Source organism: Protopterus annectens, chromosome 8.part1, assembly GCF_019279795.1.
Source record: "Protopterus annectens isolate FY-2018-M chromosome 8.part1, PAN1.0, whole genome shotgun sequence".
Lineage (NCBI taxonomy): Eukaryota > Metazoa > Chordata > Ceratodontiformes > Protopteridae > Protopterus > Protopterus annectens.
This window is the reverse complement of record NC_056742.1, coordinates 19,832,672-19,853,967: the sequence shown is the minus strand read 5'-3', so window position 1 is coordinate 19,853,967 and position 21,296 is coordinate 19,832,672. Positions and strand designations below refer to the sequence as shown.

At 40.6% G+C, this 21,296-nt stretch overlaps 1 protein-coding gene across 1 annotated transcript in view; it reads right to left on the bottom strand.

Annotated features, from left to right (window-relative positions):
* The window catches only part of SHCBP1 (SHC binding and spindle associated 1), a 499,020-nt gene extending 483,269 nt beyond the window's left edge, over positions 1 to 15,751 (bottom strand). The window contains exon 1 of the mRNA XM_044081658.1: positions 15,475 to 15,751. Within this exon, the coding sequence (XP_043937593.1) occupies positions 15,475 to 15,613 (139 nt within the window). The 5' untranslated portion in view covers positions 15,614 to 15,751. The remainder of the gene's footprint in view (positions 1 to 15,474) is intronic.
* Between the last annotated feature and the right edge of the window lie 5,545 nt (positions 15,752 to 21,296).

Below are 21,296 nucleotides of genomic sequence, written 5' to 3'. Positions count from 1 at the left end.
TCTTACAACTCCTGCAAGGTTATTCTCATAGACACGGTTCCCATTTCTCATAGACACGGTTCCCCAAGCAAAGTCTCAGGCATCTGTTAAGAAGACTGTGCTGAAGCAGGCAGGGAGAATGGGAGACCTAAAATTTAAGAAACTTGTGTGTCTACTGTAAATTATCCCTTTCCACAAATTCCAAAACTGGAATCTGAAATGTCAGGAGATGTGGATGTTGGGCCCATAAAGATTTCAGATACCATTGGAGTGGTCTAATGTGGAGACTTACAAGAGGTATGAGTATCACAGATGCTACGAAACCTAAAACCCAGAGGAATTCCCTTGCTGAAACAGCAGAGTGGAAAAAAACTCAGGAAGAGCTCTAAAAGAAAATCTGTTTTTTCCTATGGAACAAAAGCTGGACCTCCGTTCAAACAGGAGACACCCTAGGAAAACAATCATGTGAGGAGAATTCAGACAAGACTTCTGGAAGTTATCATGGAATCCCAGCCCATGCAAGAGAATACCCAATCCTTATCTTTGTAGTCTTTGCTGAAACAGCAGAGTGGAAAAAACTCAGGAAGAGCTCTAAAAGAAAATCTGTTTTTTCCTATGGAACAAAAGCTGGACCTCCGTTCAAACAGGAGACACCCTAGGAAAACAATCATGTGAGGAGAAGTCAGACAAGACTTCTGGAAGTTATCATGGAATCCCAGCCCATGCAAGAGAACACCCAATCCTTATCTTTGTAGTCTTTTTCAAAACAAGCTGTCTAAAGGAAAAATGTGAAAACCTTGTAGTTTGCAGTATATTAATCACAGGAACAAGACAGAGAATACGCTTAGAGCAGTAGATACACCATCACAAAGCGTAATGCAGAGAACTGATAATGTAATCCAGGCACAGAAAACCTTAAGGAACATCTGAAATAAATTGGGTGCCATTACTGACTCACCAAAATGATGTTAGCATACTGCAAGAGAGTCTCACAGTAACAAGTGACTGGTGCCAAAGTCATGGCCTTAAGTTAAACGCAAAAAAATGTATTTTCGTACCATTCGGCAAAAACAAGGCCCCTACCGATTACCACATCAACAGCAACCCCATAAGCACACAGCTCATGGCGAGACACCTGGGTACTCAGGCTGACAAGCTCACATTAGACCATCACGTAGCAGCAGTGGTCAGAAAAGCCTTTTACATTGGCTCATCTCATACGTAAAGGGATTGCATCCAGAAAAAAGGAGGTTATTACCTCTCTGTACTCCTCCCTCATTACTCCTACAATAGAGTACAACGTCCCATTTGGTATGTACCTCTCCAAGCACATGCACCAACTTGAAGAGGCACAGAAATACCTAACAGAGAGAACCCATGGCCTCCAATGCCTGTCCTATGCAGACAGACTCTGATCACTATTGCTCTACTCGATATCGTACAGATTGAGGTGATGTGTCTCACCTACAAGGCAACATCGGACCCTGCCCTATATGCTCCATATTTGTAAGTGCAACTCCTCACGCATTACCCACTCAAAAGGCCTAAATCTAATGTGCAATGTCGACAAAGCTTGCTGGAGATACAGGTTGGTCTCCCAGAAGCTGCCCAGTCTATGGACTAGACTTCCCATACATGTCAGAATACCTCGCTGACCCTCTTAAAGCACAACATTGATGAGTGGATGGGAAAACACAAATTTGTCCCAGGGGTTCCACCTTTGTCACTCACTGAGTGGGGCGACAGGTACTGGATTGAGGTTTCTTTTTTGGGGATAAACTTTTTGCTAGACTTGAGGATCTACACAAACATGAAATGCATCTTTTAAATTAAAGGTCACTAGGAAACTTAAAATGAGGAATAAGGGGCAAGAGAGATAGCATTATAAACCTTCCTTCCTAAATCTGTTTCTGAGACAGTACTAAAGATCCAGAACTGCTAGCCGCGGTGGCACAGCGGTAGCGTTGTTACCTCACAGCAAGAGGTTCTCCCATTCGATTCTCGGCGTGGCTTGGGAGTGCCTTCCGTGTGGAGTCTGCATGTCCTCTCCGCGGTTGGGTAGCGTTCAAAAGACATGCATGCGTAAATGGGCGCACCTTCATTGAAGGTTGGGTGTCGAGCTGGCACCTCAGCGTTTCGTAAAAATCTACTGCCAATCATTAGCGGACCGGAGTTCCGCTGTGGCGACCCCTTACTGGGAAAAAGCCGAAAAGACAAACAAACAACAACTAAAGATCCAGAACTGGTCTCTAGGAAATCTTTATCCTGCATAAGCAATATCTTGCAAAAAATACTTTCCCCTAAAAGAAGGGGAGGAAGAGGGGCAGCTTTCATCTTCCCTTAACCAGTTTGTGTTTATGACTGGTAGAGAGAAAACCAAAAAACCTATATGTTATTACATGGCTAAACCAGAAAATGTTCCCTGCAGGTACGGCACCTGCAAGGCTCCAAACCACTGAAAGCACAAAAACAAAAAAAAAACAAAACACAAGACAATGGCAAAACTGTAAATTTAATAGACTCCTATACAGTACATGGGTAGTCCATAAAAACACACCGGTTTCGGCTGAAACTTCACTTGGCCTTCTTCAGTGCGAAATAAATGAATAATATTGAACACATTTAAATACTACTCAAATGAAAAAATGTAGAGCAACCATTGGTCCCTCACAAATGCTCATTTAATCCAGGTGAAAATAATGTACCTAATTTAAATGATCCATATATCTTTTCCTTAGAGTTTAAAAGGCCATGCCATCAGTCTTTATTAGCCCTATTGCCCATGATTCTATCAATAACTGCAAGCCTGAATGTAGCATTAGGGTGTTTGTTGGTATGTTTAAATAAAAGCATTGCTAATTTTTTTATTCCTGATTTCACTTAAGTATTCTGAAATCCGAATCCTCAGTGGTCTGGAGGTCTGACCTACATAGAATGCAGAGCAGGTACAGGTGGCTAGACAGACCAGCCAGTCAGTCCCACAATTAGCAAGGAAACAAATATTATAGACATTGATCATATTATAGCTGGAAAAATCCTTTGTTTTGCTGACATTCCTACAATGGGTGCAGTGGCCACAGGGTACACAACCTACTAGCAAGTCCCCAAGTCAATGTCCTTTGGCTTAAATTGTCCGGACCTCTAAGAATATGCTTAGCGACTCAACTGGGAACAGATACGTCTACCCTTACAAAATGAAAACAAGCACCTGTCCCCCAAAATAGCAGAAAAATCAGCAGCAGCCTGCAATATATTCCAATGTCTCTGCACACTATTGAGTAGATCTGCATTTCTGCCATAAGTGGTCATCAAATGAATGACTGCTTGGTTATTCACCGATTTCTGTTTTTACTGTAAGGTATCCTGCCTGTCCATTGTAGACACAGTATTGCTAGTGCTCAGGACTTGCCCCATTGCATAACCCCGTCCAAGGAAGTCAAAATACACTCTACTCAGCCCTTATCAGACCACTGAATACAATGTCCCCTTTGACATGCATCTAACCAGATACTTGCAAACAGCTGGAAAGCCCACAAAGGTTTCTCAAGAGCGGAATTTGGGGCATTAATACCCTGTCCTCCATTGTTCACCTAAACTTTCTCTATTCAGTTTCCTACAAGCTGCTAAAATGGGATCTTTGCCTGGTTTACAAGATTTCCTCAGACCCAGCCCCGATGGATCCGTTGCACGTGCACCTAACCAAATCCCCACTACAAATCCTTAGTTGCCCCCCTCCCATGCAAGACACCCATGATTCTTGGGACTCAAATGGTTTGAGGTGTGCAGGTAAGCTTGCAATGGCCTAGTGATCATTAGCCTAGTAACATCCTATGAACCTGTACACTGAAATATACATTCAGTGCCATGCAGCAGGTAGAAAAACAAACAGTTAAAGCAATACGTTCTCCTTTTCCAATATGGACTTTGCCATGCAGCAGGTAGAAAAACAAACAGTTAAAGCAATACGTTCTCCTTTTCCAATATGGACTTTGCCAAAATACTATACAGCACAATAGAAGTGAATGCATGAATTGATCATCACAATTCCTTAGGATGCAATGATATGAGAGAAATACACCGCATCCTAACTGCGGACTGTTTCACCATGGATTGGTTAGTCAGACTGGGTGATGTACAATAAATCACATAGGTACTGCAGTAGTTCCTGATACTATTATATAGTCAGAATTATTCCTTGGACTGCCCTCAAAAGAAGTAAATGCTTGGCTCTGAAGGAGAAGTATACTTTTTTTGACTCGCGCCTAAATCCACATTTGCTGAAATATGCATTTGCTCAGTCTCTCAGTTTGGGGAATACATGGAGGTTTGCCCTTCACTTGGAAAAATGTAAATTATCACAACAACTCTAGCATGTGCATTACAAGAGTGCATGTATTCAAGCTATAATTTAAAAGGTGTTGTGACCAAGCTAATGTGATGGGGAGTCAACATTCTTTCGTTATCCTACTTCCCAAGGTCAGCAATCCCTTCCTCACAAAATTATTTCAGATCTTTAATATTTGACCCTTTACCAAAATTCTGGGGTAGGACTTTTTGTAACTAAATTTTAGACTACTTTAAAGCCTCCCAGACAAGCGGCATGGCATTGAAAACCACTACTGCTATCTACTCCCAGACTGATGAAATTGTATCAGATAAGGAACAGTATGTTTTCACATGTGCTGATTTTCCTCAATAGATATATCTGGATAATGTTAGACATACAGTGGATATAAAAAGTTTACACACCCCTGTAAAATGCCAAGTTTTTGTGATGTAAAAATAAATAAATAAATAAATAAATATGAGACCACAATAAATAATTTCAAAACTTTTCCCACCTTTAATGTGACCTAGAACCTGTACAATTAAATGAAAAACAAAGAACTCTGTTGGGGAAAAATATAAAAACGTACAAGAAGCTGGTTGCATAAGTGTGCACACCCTTAAACCAATACTTTGTTGAAGTGCCCTTTTGATTTAATTACATCATTCTGTCTTCTCTTGTACACACCTGCCATCAATTAGAGAGACTCTGACTAACCCCAAATAAAGTTCAGCTATCCTAGTAGGATTTTCCTGACATTTATTCAGTTGCAGTTGCCTGCTACAGCAAAAGACATGGTTCGCAGTGAGCTTACAAAGCATCAAAGGGATCTAATTGTTGAAAGGTATCAGTCAGGAAAAGGGTACAAACAAATTCACAATATTGGATATACCATGGAACACAATGAAGACAGTCATCAAAAAGTGGAAAAAATATGTGGCCTGGCTAAAATTTGCAAAACAATACATCATGTCTCCCAAAAGCATGTGGGAAAATGTGTTATGGTCTGAGGAGACCAAGGTTGAACTTTTTTGGCCACAATTCCAAAAGGTACGTTTGGTGAAAAAACACTTTGCATCACCAAAAGAACATCATCCCCACGGTGAAGCATGGTGGTTGCAGAATCATGCTTTGGGATTGTTTTTCTTTAGCTGGAACTGGGGCTTTAGTCAAGGTGGAGGGGATTATGAACAGTTCCAAATAACAGTCACTTTTGGCCCAAAACTTTCAGACGTCTGCTAGAAAGCTGAAGTTGAAGAGGAATTTCACCTTTCAACATGACAATGATCCCAAGCATACATCCAAATAAACAAAAGAATGGCTTCACCAGAAAAAAATAAAGTTTTGGAATGGTCCAGCCAGAGCCCAGACGTAAATCAAATAGAAAATCTGTGGGATGACCTGAAGAGGGCTGTGCACGAGAGATGCCCCCCACAGTCTGACAGATTTGGCACATTTTTGCAAGGAAGAGTGGGTAAATATTACCAAGTCAAGATGTGCCATGCTGATAAGACTCCTACCCAAGAAATTGAATGTTGTAATTAAATTAAAAGGTGCTTCAACAAAGTATTAGTTTAAGGGTGTGCACACTTATGCAACCAGCTTATTGTACATTTTTTCACTTTTTATATTTTTTCCCCTAACAGATTTGTTTTTCAATTGAATTGTACAGGTTATAGGTCACATTAAAGGTGGGAAAAATTTAAGAATTTATTATGGTCTCATTTTTTACATCACAAAAACCTGGCATTTTAACAGGGGTGTGAAAACTTCTATATCCACTGTAACATACTTTTCCAAAGTCTTTTTCCAGCCTCTCGCACACTACTCAATATTGTACAGCATTTAAGTTTACTACCTCATTTGTGTATTTCCATTTATGTTTTGATTATTGTTTTCTTTTATTACACTATATACACATTTATTATTGCAGAAAAAGCTATTATTGCAACTGGTTTTGATTAAAATGTTGCATCTTCTATATTAAATCTTTGCCTATAGGCCCACATCATGACTTGGGGGGGGGGGGGGGGGAGTGTCTTTGGAACAGCGTATCAATGATCAGTGGAGAAAGCAGTTGTATATCCCCTACTTAAGTTATTGCTGAAACCAGATTTTTCTAGTTTGGCCAGGAAGAGACTGTGGTTAACTAGGTTAAAAGGCTCGGGTAAGATAAATAAACACTGAGGCAGTTAGACTTTTTTTCTAGGACAGGAGTCCATATAGTATTTTAGATCCTACTTCCAGTCCAAAACCAGTTGTGAAGCCTGAAAAAATATTCTTTTTTTGACAACTGCTTCTGAACAATATTATTAGCAAAGATTTTTCCCATGCTATTGAAATACAGAATTGGCCCACAATCTAACCAGGGGATTGTGCTTAGACAGGGGTTTGATCGTGGCATGTATTTGGATGTCTAGAAAGGGTTATTTTGTTTAATGGAAATGTTGTACAATGGTGCAGAGTGTACAGCGTGGTCTTTCCACTGTTGCAAAAAATGATCATGTTGGACGTTTTTCGTTTCGTTTCTCTATTGGCCATTATCATATAGTTTTAAAGTCGACTTGGGGAAGGTAAGGCACTAGTTTAGTGTATGTGGGAGTAGAGTTATGGGTTGGTAATCGTGGGAATAGGAGAACTTTTAAAATTCAAAACAGTCATACGGGTTTGCATAGTGGACCTGCAAATGAAAAGGTTATAATTTTTTTCTTCCCAAAGTGCTAGAGTAAAGACGTTTGTGAAATAAAAAGTTAGTCATGTGAGGTGCTGTTTTAAGGGGTCTGTGGTGTATAATAAGACCAATCTTTGAGCAATTATGTATCACACTTCTCCATTCTGACAGAAAACTTGTCCATGGCCAGAAACAGCTAACAAGGCACTGGATGGCAACCACCCCTAATACAAAAATCAAGACTCCAAAACAGATGCAAGTAAGTGCACATACTCAAGAACCACCCTCAAACTAGAGTTCACACATAATGGGCAACCCCCAGAATGCCAACTGTTGCAACCACATATTACAGTGCAATGCTAGAGCATATTCAAAGACAAAGAAAAGTCAACGGAATTGAAAGTGCATAGTCTCGGGGAGAAAAATAAAACTTAGTACCCTAATGGTCTAGTATACAAAAGGCAAAGTTTGTAGAAGTATGTTAACAAGTATAAAATCTAAATCTTCATAAATGCAACCACAAGTACATGCCACATCACAAGAAAAAAGCTGACTTGGGTGTGCATGTGGTACAAGTGTGCATATGATAACTTGGCACAACATTCAAGATTTGCTTCTCCGTCTTGTGGGCTTCGAATCCTGAGACAGGCTCTGGCTTCCTCACAGCCCTAATCTTTAGCCTACCATATTGAATTCGGGTTCCTATTACATGACCACAGACACATTCTGTCGAATGAGTCTTGATCGAATGTAAAAGAACGAAAAGGCAAAATAGCGAAGTGGCTTTTAAGCAAATTCTTTCCCTGGGAAAGAATTTGCTTGGCCACTTCCTTTACTTTGCCATTTTCGGCATTGTAGTGCGATCTCAGAGTTGGTATATTTTATTAGGGGGGTGTGGGGGGCACAGCCCCCCACTTTATGTAATGTTTTTTATTTTTAATTTTTTTGGAACAGTGTTTTTTTGTACATATATTTGGCTTGTTGGATCTTTATGCATGTACGTGTACATATGCATGATCAGTCATATTTTCTGTGTGCTCATAAAAGTTACATGTCTACTGTTTGAACAGTGTTCTGCCTCAATAACCAATTTAAATGCAACACAATAGGCCTGCTTTGGAAGTTATAGCATTGGACAGTGCAACTCTATATTTAGTTACGTAATTATACAGAGATGTTAGCACAACTTCTTGAATGTTACAATATTTTTGACAGCTCTTTTCTATTTAGTATGCCTCTAGACTTGCTTGGTTATAGTTTAAAAAAGGTCTCAATACCAGTTAATTTACTCAGTAAACTAAGTAAATAAATAAATGAAGGCAGACACAATGGAAGTGGAATCTAAAGTAATTAGAAGAGCCAAGATGTACCAACATCAATGCATTATTATTCTCTCTAGGGACAAAACTCATTTACTTCCACTACAGGGGGCACAGGCTATCACAGATAAAAATCATAGGATATTCTTTAGAATACCTTTCTGCTGAATCAGCTAGTGCAGTTGCCAGACTGATCAGTGCACTTGTAAACTTCCAACTGCATTTTTCTCATGTTTTTTTTTTTTTTTTGTACACTGCTCAGGTGTGTACTAGGCCAACTACCATTAGGGCCCTTATAAACCTAACCATGCGATCCAAATGTGACCCACAAATTTGATATATAGGCAGTGATTTACTAAGCCAAAACAGGAGTGAATTTCTGATTATCCACACATTGGTCCAAGTTGTGCTTAAACAGGGATAGAGAGAGAAACTCTGCTTCACATGGATGAGGAGCCTGAGGAATTCTCCGAGAAACACCTCTCTCCAACTTGTCCTATTTATGTCTTAAGCAAAACTTAGGTCTTTTATTCCAGTAGTTCTGATGCTTTTGTTTTGCGGATGTACAAAAGGCTCATCACAACAAGGTCCAGGGATGCCTTGTATGCCAGGCAAAGCTCACCTCTCAGAAGGTCTGTATGATTCTCAGTAAAGAAACACAGCTTTGAGGTGGTCAGCAAAGGACATTGTGTTTACTCCACTTTTTTTAACGAATCTTTTTGGACATTCCAGTTACTGCATGTCTCTGGTCAGGTACATGCAGGAGGCAGCATGATACTCGATGATGAATCGGATGAGGGACGAGTATGGTACTTTGACCTCCCTGGACCTAGATGCCATTTGCTTATAAGTAGAGCAATACAGAAAGATGTTCTTACTACCTTGGACACATGTAACTCTAGCTTACCATCTACATGAGTTCTCATATCCCTGACTAATGAATCAACTTTTAAGCCGGAGGGGTAGACTTGCATTTCCCAATACTGCGTTTTAACCTATGCTTTGACACCAAGCACTTGTCTGTATTAGACCTTCCTAAAGGGTGTTCTCATTTTGGGAGTGGGGTGGATTCAATGACTGCTCCCAGTTTGCAATAATCTGCAAACTTGGTTAGCCAAAGACCTTTGGCCTTGGCTTTGACATCCAAGTAGTAGATGCTAAAGAGGAGTGAGCACAGTAAAGAGCCCTGAGGGACTCCACTGGTGACTAGCCTTACTGATTCCAATCTCCTGGGTCACATTAGTGAGCCAGCTAGTTATCAAACATGTTACAAAGGGGTTTATACCTAGCTCTAAGCTTGCTAGCAAGACCTTAGTGGGATATTCTATCACATGCTTTAGCCAGATTTAGGTAGGCAGTATGCACAGTTTCCCATTATCCACAGCCATAGTGAACTCTTCAAAGTAGTCCACCAGATTCAGTAAAGCCAAACTGGGATGGATCCAGTGTCTTGGGGGGTATCCCGTGATCTTGTAGATAATTTCCATGACAATTTTTTTCATGGCTTTGCAAATAAGACTAGTCAGACTATTGGATCTGTAGCTTCCAGGATCTGTTGAAGGTCCTCCATTATGAAGGGGGATGGCAGTGTCAGTCCTCCATTCAAGTGGCCTGTTTTAAGACTATAGTTATGTCATACTTTACACTATTCAGAAAGCATCCTGGGATGTTATCAGGGCCCACTGAGATTGTGTTCTTGACTTCAGTGAGTGCAACCAGTACATGCTCCCTAGTTATATTCAAGTGTATTACTGAGGGGGTGAAACTGGAAATGAGTATGTCCACCAAAAGGTTTGCTTATCGCCAGGCTAAGTGATTATGGCACTATTACCCACTAGTTCAGCAGACTTATGTGGCTGCACTTAATTTCTGGCATACCTGTAGAAGTTCTTAGATTAGGATAGCCTCCCAGGTGAATAACCATAAGTACCCCTCTTAGTTGCCTATTTACTTTGAGAGTCTCCTTAACGGGAATTATCCTTCCTGACATTTGCCATAATTTTCTTCCTTTTATTGTACATTCTAATTTAGTTTGTGTTGCCAACTTGCCACCAGGGCAGTTCATTTCTGGGCTAGTCCGGGGCTCACTTCTGGTAGGGACAGCAGCCCCAATGCAGTCATTGACATGGTTGTACAGAGTTTCAGAGAGCAATTCAGCTTAAACTGCTGTGTTCTCTGGGTTTGGAGGGGCATGGAATTTTTAACAAACTATCATTTAATAAAAGGTAATTAATAGTTCCTAGCGGTTACTGGTTTTAATGGGAAGTTGATTTTGATCTCAAAGGCGATAGCTTTATGGTAAAACCTTACCAGAGAGGATTAGTGGGTGTGCAGTTTTCTCCCACATTTGTAGGCACAAGGTCCAGTATGTTGGAGCCTCTAGCGAAAGTGTTCACCATATGGTCAGGGGGTTATTTAAAAGGTCCGGGAATCTCTGTGCCAGCAGATTTAAGGGCATATAGAAATCCCAGTCTATAGAGGAGTAATTAATGTCTCAGATGTGTAGGATGTTAGGTTGGATGGCAAATGCCTCCAGTAGGTCCAAATATGCATTCTGAGCTTCTTAACACACGGAGGGTGACCTACAGCTGGCTATGCCATGGCACAGGATTTTGTCTATGGTGCTCTGCACATGGGATTACCTCCAACATCTCATCCTGTTTGACCACCCTAGAGGTATGCTTGTTACTGATGTATATTGAGACACCTCCTCCTTGGTTTTGTAATTGGGTATGCTTTATAAGTATTTGTATTGTGAAATTTTGTTTGCCACTTGGGATGCACAAGCCAGTGCATTTCTTTGTGCCGGTCCCAAGCCCGGATAAATGGGGAGGGTTGCATCAGGAAGGGCATCCGGCATAAAACTTAGCCAAAATATTTCATGCAGTCACCAAGAAAAATTTTTATACTGGATCGGTCGAGGCCCGGGTTAACAACGACCGCCACCAGTACTGTTAGCCTACAGGGTGCTGGCGGAAATTGGGCTACTGCTGGCCGAAGGAGAAGAAGAGGCGGAAGACATGGCCGAAGGCAGGAAGAGAGGAGAAAGGCCTGGACTGTGGTAGTGAGGGTCGGAACTTTGAATGTTGGCAGTATGACTGGTATAGGGAGAGAGCTAGCTGATATGATGGACAGAAGGAAGGCTGGTATATTGTGTGTGCAAGAGACCAGATGGAATGGGAGTAAGGCTAGGTGTATCGGAGGTGGGTTCAAATTGTTTTATCATGGTGTGGCTGGGAGGAGAAATGGCGTAGGAGTTATTCTGAAGGAACAGTATGTTGAGAGCGTTTTGGAGGTGAAAAGAGTGTCGGATAGAGTGACGTTTATGAAGCTGGAAATTGATGGTGTAATGATGAATGTTGTTAGTGCGTATGCTCCACAAGTTGGGTGTGCAATGGATGAGAAAGAAAAATTTTGGAGTGAATTGGATGAAGTGGTGATGACTGTACCCAAGGGTGAGAGAGTGGTGATTGGAGCAGATTTCAATGGGCATGTTGAAGGGAACAGAGGGGATGAGGAAGTGATGGGTAGGTATGGTGTTAAACAAAGGAATGCAGAAGGTCAGATGGTAGTGGATTTTGCGAAAAGGATGGACATGGCTGTGGTGAATACGTATTTTATCAAGAGGGAGGAGCATAGGGTCACATACAAGAGTGGAGGAAGATGCACACAGATGGATTATATCTTATGTACGAGGGCCAGTTTGAAGGAGATTAGAGACTGTAAAGTGGTGACCGGAGAAAGTGTAGTTAGGCAGCATAGGATAGTGGTTTGTAGGATGACGTTGGTTATCAAGAAGAGGAGGAGGAGGGTGAGGGCAGCACCAAGGATCAAGTGGTGGAAACTGAAAAAGGGTAATTGTGAGGTGGAGTTCAGGGATGAGTTAAGGCAGGCACTGGGTGGCAGTGAAGAGTTACCAAATAGCTGGGTAACTACAGCAGAGCTAGTAAGGGAGACTGCTAGAAAGGTGCTTGGTATCGCATCTGGACAGAGGAAGGACAAGGAGACATGGTGGAGGAATGAGGAAGGACAGGAGAGTATACAGAGAAAGAGGTTGGCAAAGAAGAAGTGGGATTGTCAGAGAGATGAAGAAAGTAGACAGGAGTATAAGGAGATGAGGTGCATGGCAAAGAGAGAGGTGGCTAAGGATAAGGCATATGAAGAGTTGTATGAAAGGCTGGACACTAAGGAGGGAGAAAAGGACCTGTACCAATTGGCTAGACAGAGGGACCGAGCTAGGAAAGATATGCAGCAGGTAAAGGTGATAAAGGATAACGAGGGAAACGTACTCACAAGTGAGGAGAGTGTGTTGAGGAGATGGAAAGAGTACTGCTCAGAGTGTTGATGGAAAAGTACAGAGAATGTCGGAAGGAGTTGCATTGTGTTTTTGTAGACTTAGAGAAAGCATATGACAGGGTGCCTAGAGAGGAGTTGTGGTATTGTATGAGGAAGTCGGGTGCCTAGAGAGGAGTTGTGGTATTGTATGAAGAAGTCAGGAGTGTCAGAAAAGTATGTAAGAGTGGTACAGGATATATACGAGGGTAGTGTGACAGCAGTGAGGTCTGCGGTGGGAGTGTTTAAGGTGGAGGTGGGGTTACATTAAGGATCAGCTCTGAGCCCTTTCTTATTTGCAATGGTGATGGACAGGTTGACAGACAAGATCAGACAGGAGTCCCTGTGGACTATGATGTTTGCAGAGGACATTGTGATCTGTAGTGAGAGTAGGGAACAGGTGGAGACTACCCTGGAGAGATGGAGATATGCTCTAGAGCGAACAGGAATCAAGGTCAGCAGGACTAAGACAGAATATATGTGTGTGAATGAGAGGGAGGATAGAGGAATTGTGAGGATGCAAGGAGTAGAGGTGGCAAAGGTGGAGGAGTTTAAATACTTGGGGTCAATAGTTCAGAGTAACTGAGTGTGGAAGAGAGGTGAAGGAGAGAGTACAGGCAGGATGGAGTGGGTGGAGAAGAGTGTCAGGAGTGATTTGTGACAGACAAGTACCTGTAAGAGTGAAAGGGAAGGTCTACAAAAGGGTAGTGAGACCAGCTATGTTATATGGGTTGGAGACAGTGGCATTGACAAAAAGGCAGGAGTTTGAGCTGGATGTGGCAGAATTAAAGATGTTAAGATTTACACTGAGTGTGACGAGGGTGGACAGGATTAGGAATAAGTATATTAGAGGGTCAGCCCACGTTGGAAGGTTTGGAGACAAAGCCAGAGAAGCACGATTACGTTAATTTGGACATGTGCTGAGGAGGGATGCTGAGTATATTGGGAAAAAGATGCTAAGGATGAAGCTACCAGGTAACAGGAAAAGAGGAAGGCCTAAGAATGTGGTGAGAGGACATGCAGGTGGTTGGTGTGACAGAGCAAGATGCACAGGACAGGAAGAAATGGAAACAGGTGATCTGCTGTGGTGACCCCTAATGGGAACAGCCGAAAGAAGATGAAGATGAAGAAGATGATGATTGTGAAATTTTGTTTCTGAGGAAGTCTATGTGGACGAAAGCGGTCATTAAAGTGGAGTGCGCTAACAATATTTCTCTCCTGGTGTTCTTCTAGAGGCTTGGTGTTGTGGTTTGTTTTAGTTTGCAATTCTAATGAAACTATGGAATGCTATGTGCAAATTTTTGATGTTGCCATAAAGAAATATGATGTCAACCAACTAGTTATTCTAACAGATCTAGTTACAGTTACCACCTGTCCTGGTTTTAGAAAGAGGGTCACCATCTGCATAGAATATATTAGGTACCCTGTGATTAAAGGGCAAATTAAAAAAAAAAGATGCTTGTAACAATAGAAAAATAAGATATTGCATCTGAAACATCTTAACATACTACACAGGAAAATTCTACAAGTAAAACCCAGTTGTTTTAGTTGACATTTGTTTACTGGGAAAATCCAACTAAGCTGTTCCTCATTTTCAGCACAGGCCAGGAAGAAAAAGTTCCAAACACTAAGAAAAACTGATATTTACACATGTATATTTTTCTGATAAGTGCAACTTAACACTGGCTAAAAACAAACAGTATAGTGTACGGACACAGCTTTTATGTTAAATTTTCAATAATTCATTTTAAACCCAACATATGATTGTTAATGTGCTAAGATAATGTATAGTTAGATCTGACAGGGAGGGAAAACAAAGTCATAGGAGAAAACAAGTGAAGTTATGGGAGAGATTGTAAGAATCTTTAAGGTGGGGAAAATGAGTGGAAAGAAAGGGGGCAAAGGATGAGTGAGAGGAGCACGGATTACAGTAATGGGAGGAGTGGAAGGAGGAGCTGAATAATAATGGGAGTAGTGGGTAGTTAACATAAGGGAAGGGTGAGCAGAAAGAAGAATCGGGGACATTAGGATAAGGTGCTTCTGTTACAAGTGACTGGCGAGACAGAGTTGACTTAACAGATATGGGTATAGAGTTCCACAATTTAAAGACAAAATAGGACTATAATCCGTAACTGGCAGATTGGGTCAGTTTATGTACAGCAAAAAGGTGTTGGTCATTGAATTGTGACATCGGATGATTATATTAGAAAATCTCAAGTCTCTAAAACAATTGTCTCACTTCGGCATCTGAAGTAATGGCAACTTTTACCTAGTGAACCAAATTTGTCACCAGCTGCTTAGCATAGCAATGATGAGCCCATGCCATAGCCCTGTCCATTCAGGGAGGTGCTACATATCCATGTTGGAGGCAAACTTAAGGTTTTATAAAGACCTGTAGCCAGAAGATTCTCTCCCTCGAGACAGCATCATGTAACAGCCCTTTGACTCGGACAGACTGGCAGAAAATGACTCATCTGCATTGCATAAAAAACAATGATGACTCAGCTCCACCTTATATAAACAAGGTGCCTCCGTTGAGCACGCACAAAGCGGTCAGCTCCTGCGGTTAACACCCACAACTTAGGACACAGTCTCTTACATGGCTACATCTGATACTTTGTTATCTGGATAAACGCAACATAATATCGATGCAGCGAAAGACAAACACAACTCTAAGGAAGCCGTAGACATTTAGATATTATGACTCCCATTGCACCAACCCCAACCACTTCTATGTACGTGCAGAACAACTAATGAAAATGCTACGAATGCGCAGCTCTTGCAACCACCACAATGTACACCATTTTACGTAGAAGACCAATGATCCTAAACAATCAAAAACTTACCATGTCTTAAACCATCAATCCCATCGTGAAGCCGAACATTTTCAATACTCAGGGCTGTGTCCGTTTCCTGCATCAACTCCACAGCGCCTGCTTTTAACGCAACTTGCTCACAAACAGCTTCACATTCCGTTTCGCGCATTTCACGAAGTGTTATGAAAGTGCAATCAGAAATTATTAAAATCAACAACACAGCCTCTCACCAAAGTTTTCAAATACTGCCGGCTACTTACTGGTTCCTGCGTTTGGAGGTTTTGGTGCTTTCTATTGGCTGGAAGGAATTATTACGTCAATAACGCTGTCTACAGGCTGTCGAAATACTTCCGTCATTTTAGTTATAGTTTGGCGATGCTGACCGGGATTTAACAGTGTTCGGCTGACAATCAACAATCATTTGTCAGTTCTCGTGGTTAATGTTGATTTGCATTAGAGGGGCCTGCGACAGTGGTTGCAAAACAGAAAACACACGCTGTTTCATACATAATAACAAAGATCCCGAACGCAAAACCTACTGCATCTCAAACTGTTAATCCCAGCGAAGTGAAACACCTATGGTGGTATTGTGGAATGTCATATTTGAGAAATGCTCTGAACATTTATCAGTTCCCGTCTTACTGATCAGGTTTACTTCGAATTTTCACTTGTATTTTCATAATACATATGTGAATTCTATTAAACAGTTTAATAGTTATGGAAAAGCCGTCTATATCCCTGGTGAAATTGTCAGGCTTTGAATGACCTGAAAGCAGTAGTGTAGCTAGGATCATAGCTCTCAAATCTTCTGTCTTCAAAGTGAGGTATACCAGTATCTCTCGTGTAACAAATGGGCAAAATGTAGAACACTAAGACTACTAACAACTTACCCTAAGAAGCTCACTGAATGGTTATAATGTGTTACCCAATGCATATAAAAAGTACTTTAGATGAATTAATGATTCAACATTATTTACCATGGATATCAGTTAAAAAAGTCCTACATGGGCAGACCTTATAATGTTGTCTCTCTTATTTTTCAATGAATAAATGATTTCATACCTCTCAACCTTTTAGTTCAAGAAATCTGGACAAAGCCCGACAAAGTGGGGGAACAAAAGCCCAAAAATAAGGACATAGTTTAAATATTGCTCTAATAATCTTAGAAAGTTGCTAGAGTAACAGGGTTTGTTTCAACATAAATTTTCTGAAGAATTTGAAGTCTGAAACTCAAATGTATATCATTATTTAGTGACTTCAGTCTTCAGATCATCCCAGTGCTTTGACAGAAAACCACAAATTTTATGAGGAACAGACCAAAAATATGATCCAAAAATCTGGACATTCTGTGAAAATCTGGACAGTTGAGAGGTATGAGTGATTTTGTGAATCTTTTTTTTTTTTTTCAAAGGTGAGATTAAACAAAAACTGTGTAGCGTCAGGCAGGGTACCCTGCACCTCCTCCCAAAGATCTACTAGGCACTTAAAAGTGTATAAAGCAAGAGGTGCTGAGGGTGGCAGCTCCCAGTTTTATATTAGAACAGTACCTTGCAGAATGCGCAGTAGCAAATCCCGTCCTAACCACACCTCCAGGCCGACAATTCCTGGCAGGCTGTTGAATCTGCTGAATATTCATTCTTGTGCTGAAATGAATATTGATGAATGCGTTCTGTTGGCGCAACGAGAGCACAGGAATGGAATGTTATTTGAAATATAGTAATTGATGGTAGCAGGACAGGGGAATGAGAAATCAAGAATGAGAAATGCATCTTATTCACTTACCTTCTCGTGCTTCTCAGTGGAGGTGTTACTTGAAGTGTAACAGCTGCTGGTAACTGCATTACTGTTTTTTGACATTTAACTGCTGCTACCAGGATAGAGGAATGGCAAATAATGAATGAAAGCGAGGAAATGTATACAGTAAGCACCTTACACAGCAGTGCTCAATTTACTTTTAACATGCTTCATAGGTCATGCATTGTGGCTAGCAGCAATTAAGAAACCGCAAAATAGCAACACTTAAGAAACCACTAAATCTGCATGCATTTCTGCATACTTATTTGTAAAGAAAGACAGAGACAGATTAGTCTTTGGGTACCCTTTTCCTCAGTGCAGTGCGATCTTGGAGTCAGTATACTGAAGTAGCATGGGTGGGGGGTGCAACTCCCCCCACAAGGGGGGGTTGAAGGGGGCTTGCCCCCCCCCTGCAAAATCAAAGAGAAAAGTAATAATTATTTCATGGTTAAGTTTGCATTTGCTATCCTTAGTAAGCATGGGCTGGTTCCCGTATAAACGTAGCAAAATCGTATGTGTTACTGAAAAATAGGCTGTGTTTGACTTTCATTGAATCACTACTTTGGGAGATGACTGCTCAGTATTTCATGTACTTTTCCTGTAAGCCACACTGTGTTATCACATTTCCATGTAGAAAATATCAGGGGTTGAAGTTGGTATCGTGCATGAATATTAAACAGTTTACAGGAATATATGCATGATGTCACATGCAAATTAGCATGCCTGTCAGTCATCAGGTGTTTCCACGACAGTTTACCCTGTTATTCACTAACGACACACCCACATCTACCCAGAACTAAAGGCAAGGTACTGTTCTGATACAAAACTGTCCAGCCCCCTTGCCAGATGTGTGTGGCTGTCTTTCACTGACATTGTTAATAAGAATGCCTATTAGAACAATAATTAGTTTTATACTTTAACCCTTTTTAATGTTCAAAAACTAAAGAATTAGCAGATCAAATAAAAAATGTACCGAACACTTAGCTGACAGCACCTCTGGGATGTCAAACAAGTCGGCACTGTCCAGATCTGTGCAAATTGCATATGGTGTGTTCTAAATTATACAATGGTAACTCGTTAATATTAAAAAAGTGCACGATAATTGGTTAGGCCAACCACCATACCCATTGAAAATCGAGCATATACCAATAGAAAAAAGTCCAGCCGCTGAAGTGTGACCGGACTTTCTTCTTTTAGTATGTGCTCTATTTTAAGTGTCCATATTTTCACAATGTCAAAAACTTTCCCTCATATTTTAGGTCTGTCCCTCAAAATCTGTGGTTTCCCAGCTGAAGAATAAAGTCACTAAATAATGACAGTGTCGGCTGTGCTGCTGCAGCGGTTAGTGTTGTCGCCTCACAGCAAGAAGTTCTCTGGTTCGCTTCTCAGCTGGAGCGCCTTCTGTGTGGAGTCTGCATGTCCTCCCCATGGTCGAGTAACATTTAAAGACATGCAGGTAGGTGCGTGTGTGAATGAGTGTGCCTTCTTTGAAGGTTGGGTGTCGGGCTGGCACCTCGGCACCATAAAAATCTACTGCCAGTCATAAGTGGACCGGCGTTCCGCTGTGGCAACCCCTAACCAGGAAAAGCCAAAAGACATTACTATTGCGGATTCAAAATATCCATCAGTCAATGCACGATAACATAAATACTGTTATTTTAGCACCATTCTAAGTTTATAAGGGCGACATTTATGACAGGGATCTTTGTCTCCCTAATTGAAGGCTTTGCATATTTCTTGAGCTAAGAGGTCTAGAAGTACATATGGAGGGTAGAAAAAATATAAAGAAAATTGGGTACATTCTGCAAAACTAAAGAAATGTACCTGATTTTCCTTGTATTTTTGCCTGTCACTCTCGTACCTCTAAACTTTCAGGATTTTATAGTTTTATTTCTTTAACAAAAAAATAAGCAGCAGAGATCTTCTTTTCTCAATTGCTTGCTTTCCTAAGCACTGATGCACTCTCTAAGCATGGGAAGGTAAGTCTCAATTGCATTCGCAGTACATCAGAAAAATGGAAGAATGTGGAAACAATGCAGAGGTGCACCATGGTGCCATGATATAAAGACATTATTTAAGAAAAGTAATTTCTTTCTTAAATACTGTCATTGTATAACAGCAATAACAGACTCATGGGTGTGGGTATATTGAAGATTTACCCTCGGTTGGCTTTGTTTAATGACTCTGGCTTCACCCTCATGATCAAACCACACCACCTGTGGGTAACAATTCAATATACCATACCCGCTTGTCAATTATTGCTAAAGTATACAATTTCTGGGGCAGCCGCCCCAGGAACAAAATGCTAGGGGGTGCGATTGGCAGATCCAGATTGGTCTTCAGTGCATTAACGACATTCAGGAAGAAATACTGCTATTGCATTTGTGACCAGAACTGAAATACAGTTTGCTACTGTTTAAAGAAAGGAAAAGAGCTTTGATTTTTTTAATTGTTCTTCAAGTTCGAAGAACTTTTAATGAGGTGGAACAGTCCCATCCTGGTATGCCAGAATAGCTAGCTACTCTTCTGCCCCAAAACTCAAGGTTTTTAGAAACATCTCTATGTTATGAATAAAACTCAGGATCACTAAGACGGAGTCCCGTACTCCATGTTTTCACAGATATTCTGTTGTTAATGTAGCTTATCTCTATTTTACAACTGCTGATAGCTTTTTAAGTACAAAAATTACTAGCATGTAGGTTAATTTTATTTTATTACTGATCTCAATGGACTGCTCAGAGTCAGACATGCAGGTGATGCAATCAAACCATGGACCACTGGACCACAAGAAACAGTATGTTAACAGGTCTCTAACCCTATATGCCAACTGCCAGACAAAAGTTGTAAGTCACAAAAAAAAAAAACATTGAACTAATTTCTTACTTTCTAATACACCTAATTCAAGTCCAAAACATTCACAATTTCTTATTTTCTTCAAGAAAACATTGCTCTTTTCAGTACTGATTTAATAGAAACTCCTGGGATGTTAACAGAACATTTATTTCACTCAGCTGCTTCTCTGGGAAAAGTTTGAATTGTAATTTGATACTGTCAAAGAATGGAAGAATATTCCAGGGAGTTGCTAATATTAGTTACATGTGAAGGGAGCATTGCCTTATTATTGGGAATTTATTTGTGATATAAAAGTAGAAGTCTATAGGACAGAGCCAACAGGCATTGTACTAGTTAGCTGTTGACTTTTGTAACACAGACAATGTGATATCTAATTGTAGGATAATTCTTGAAGGGCTGAATAGTAAGAAAACATTTTGCCCTTTTGAAACATGCTGGGCTAATTGACACAAATCTATACATAGTTAAGTTGTTTTTTAAGTTGCTTATTGTTCAGTTTTAATGCGCATGCATAGCTGGAACTTATACTGAGTTTATAAAGAGTATTTAGTACTTTCAAAGATATTCTAACATTAACATGGCCCCTCACATTACACTGTAAACTTCATAAGTTTTTAGTACTATAAGTCAAAGGTACAGTGGAAAATCAATGAAAGGGTTTATAGTCTTTCTCTTATTTACTGTGTCCCTCCCCCGGATTTACTAATCTTCCGTGTAAGACTAGATTAGTCTTGCACAGAAGTGCCAGTGTAAGAGTATAATGGCAGTGCGCCATACATATTAATGAGGGGGTGCTGCCTCAACTCTAAAGCTTACACGGATCGTGTACGAGTTTAGGGGGTGTGTCAGACTGCCGAGCAGTCCAAATATCCATGCCCCTGCAATGAAAAAATGCCACAACTTCACATTTATTAAATGAGCAAGTCCACTCATATGTGTACAATGTAACACTACACTCCCCCATATGTTCAACAACTAACAGAATAAAAAATAAAAATAATTTTTTAATTTTATCTTCTGATATAGCTGCTCATAGTTGCGCGGGTTTGCCCATTGCTTAGCTACAGTTACAGCAGCTTAGACATCAGAAGAAGATAACAAGAATAATATATGCAAATTAAGCAACATAGTGATAGCGTAGTGGTTACAGCTTTCGCACAAAGAGGAGGCATTCCCGGTTCTAGTCCCACTACTGCATGTTCCAT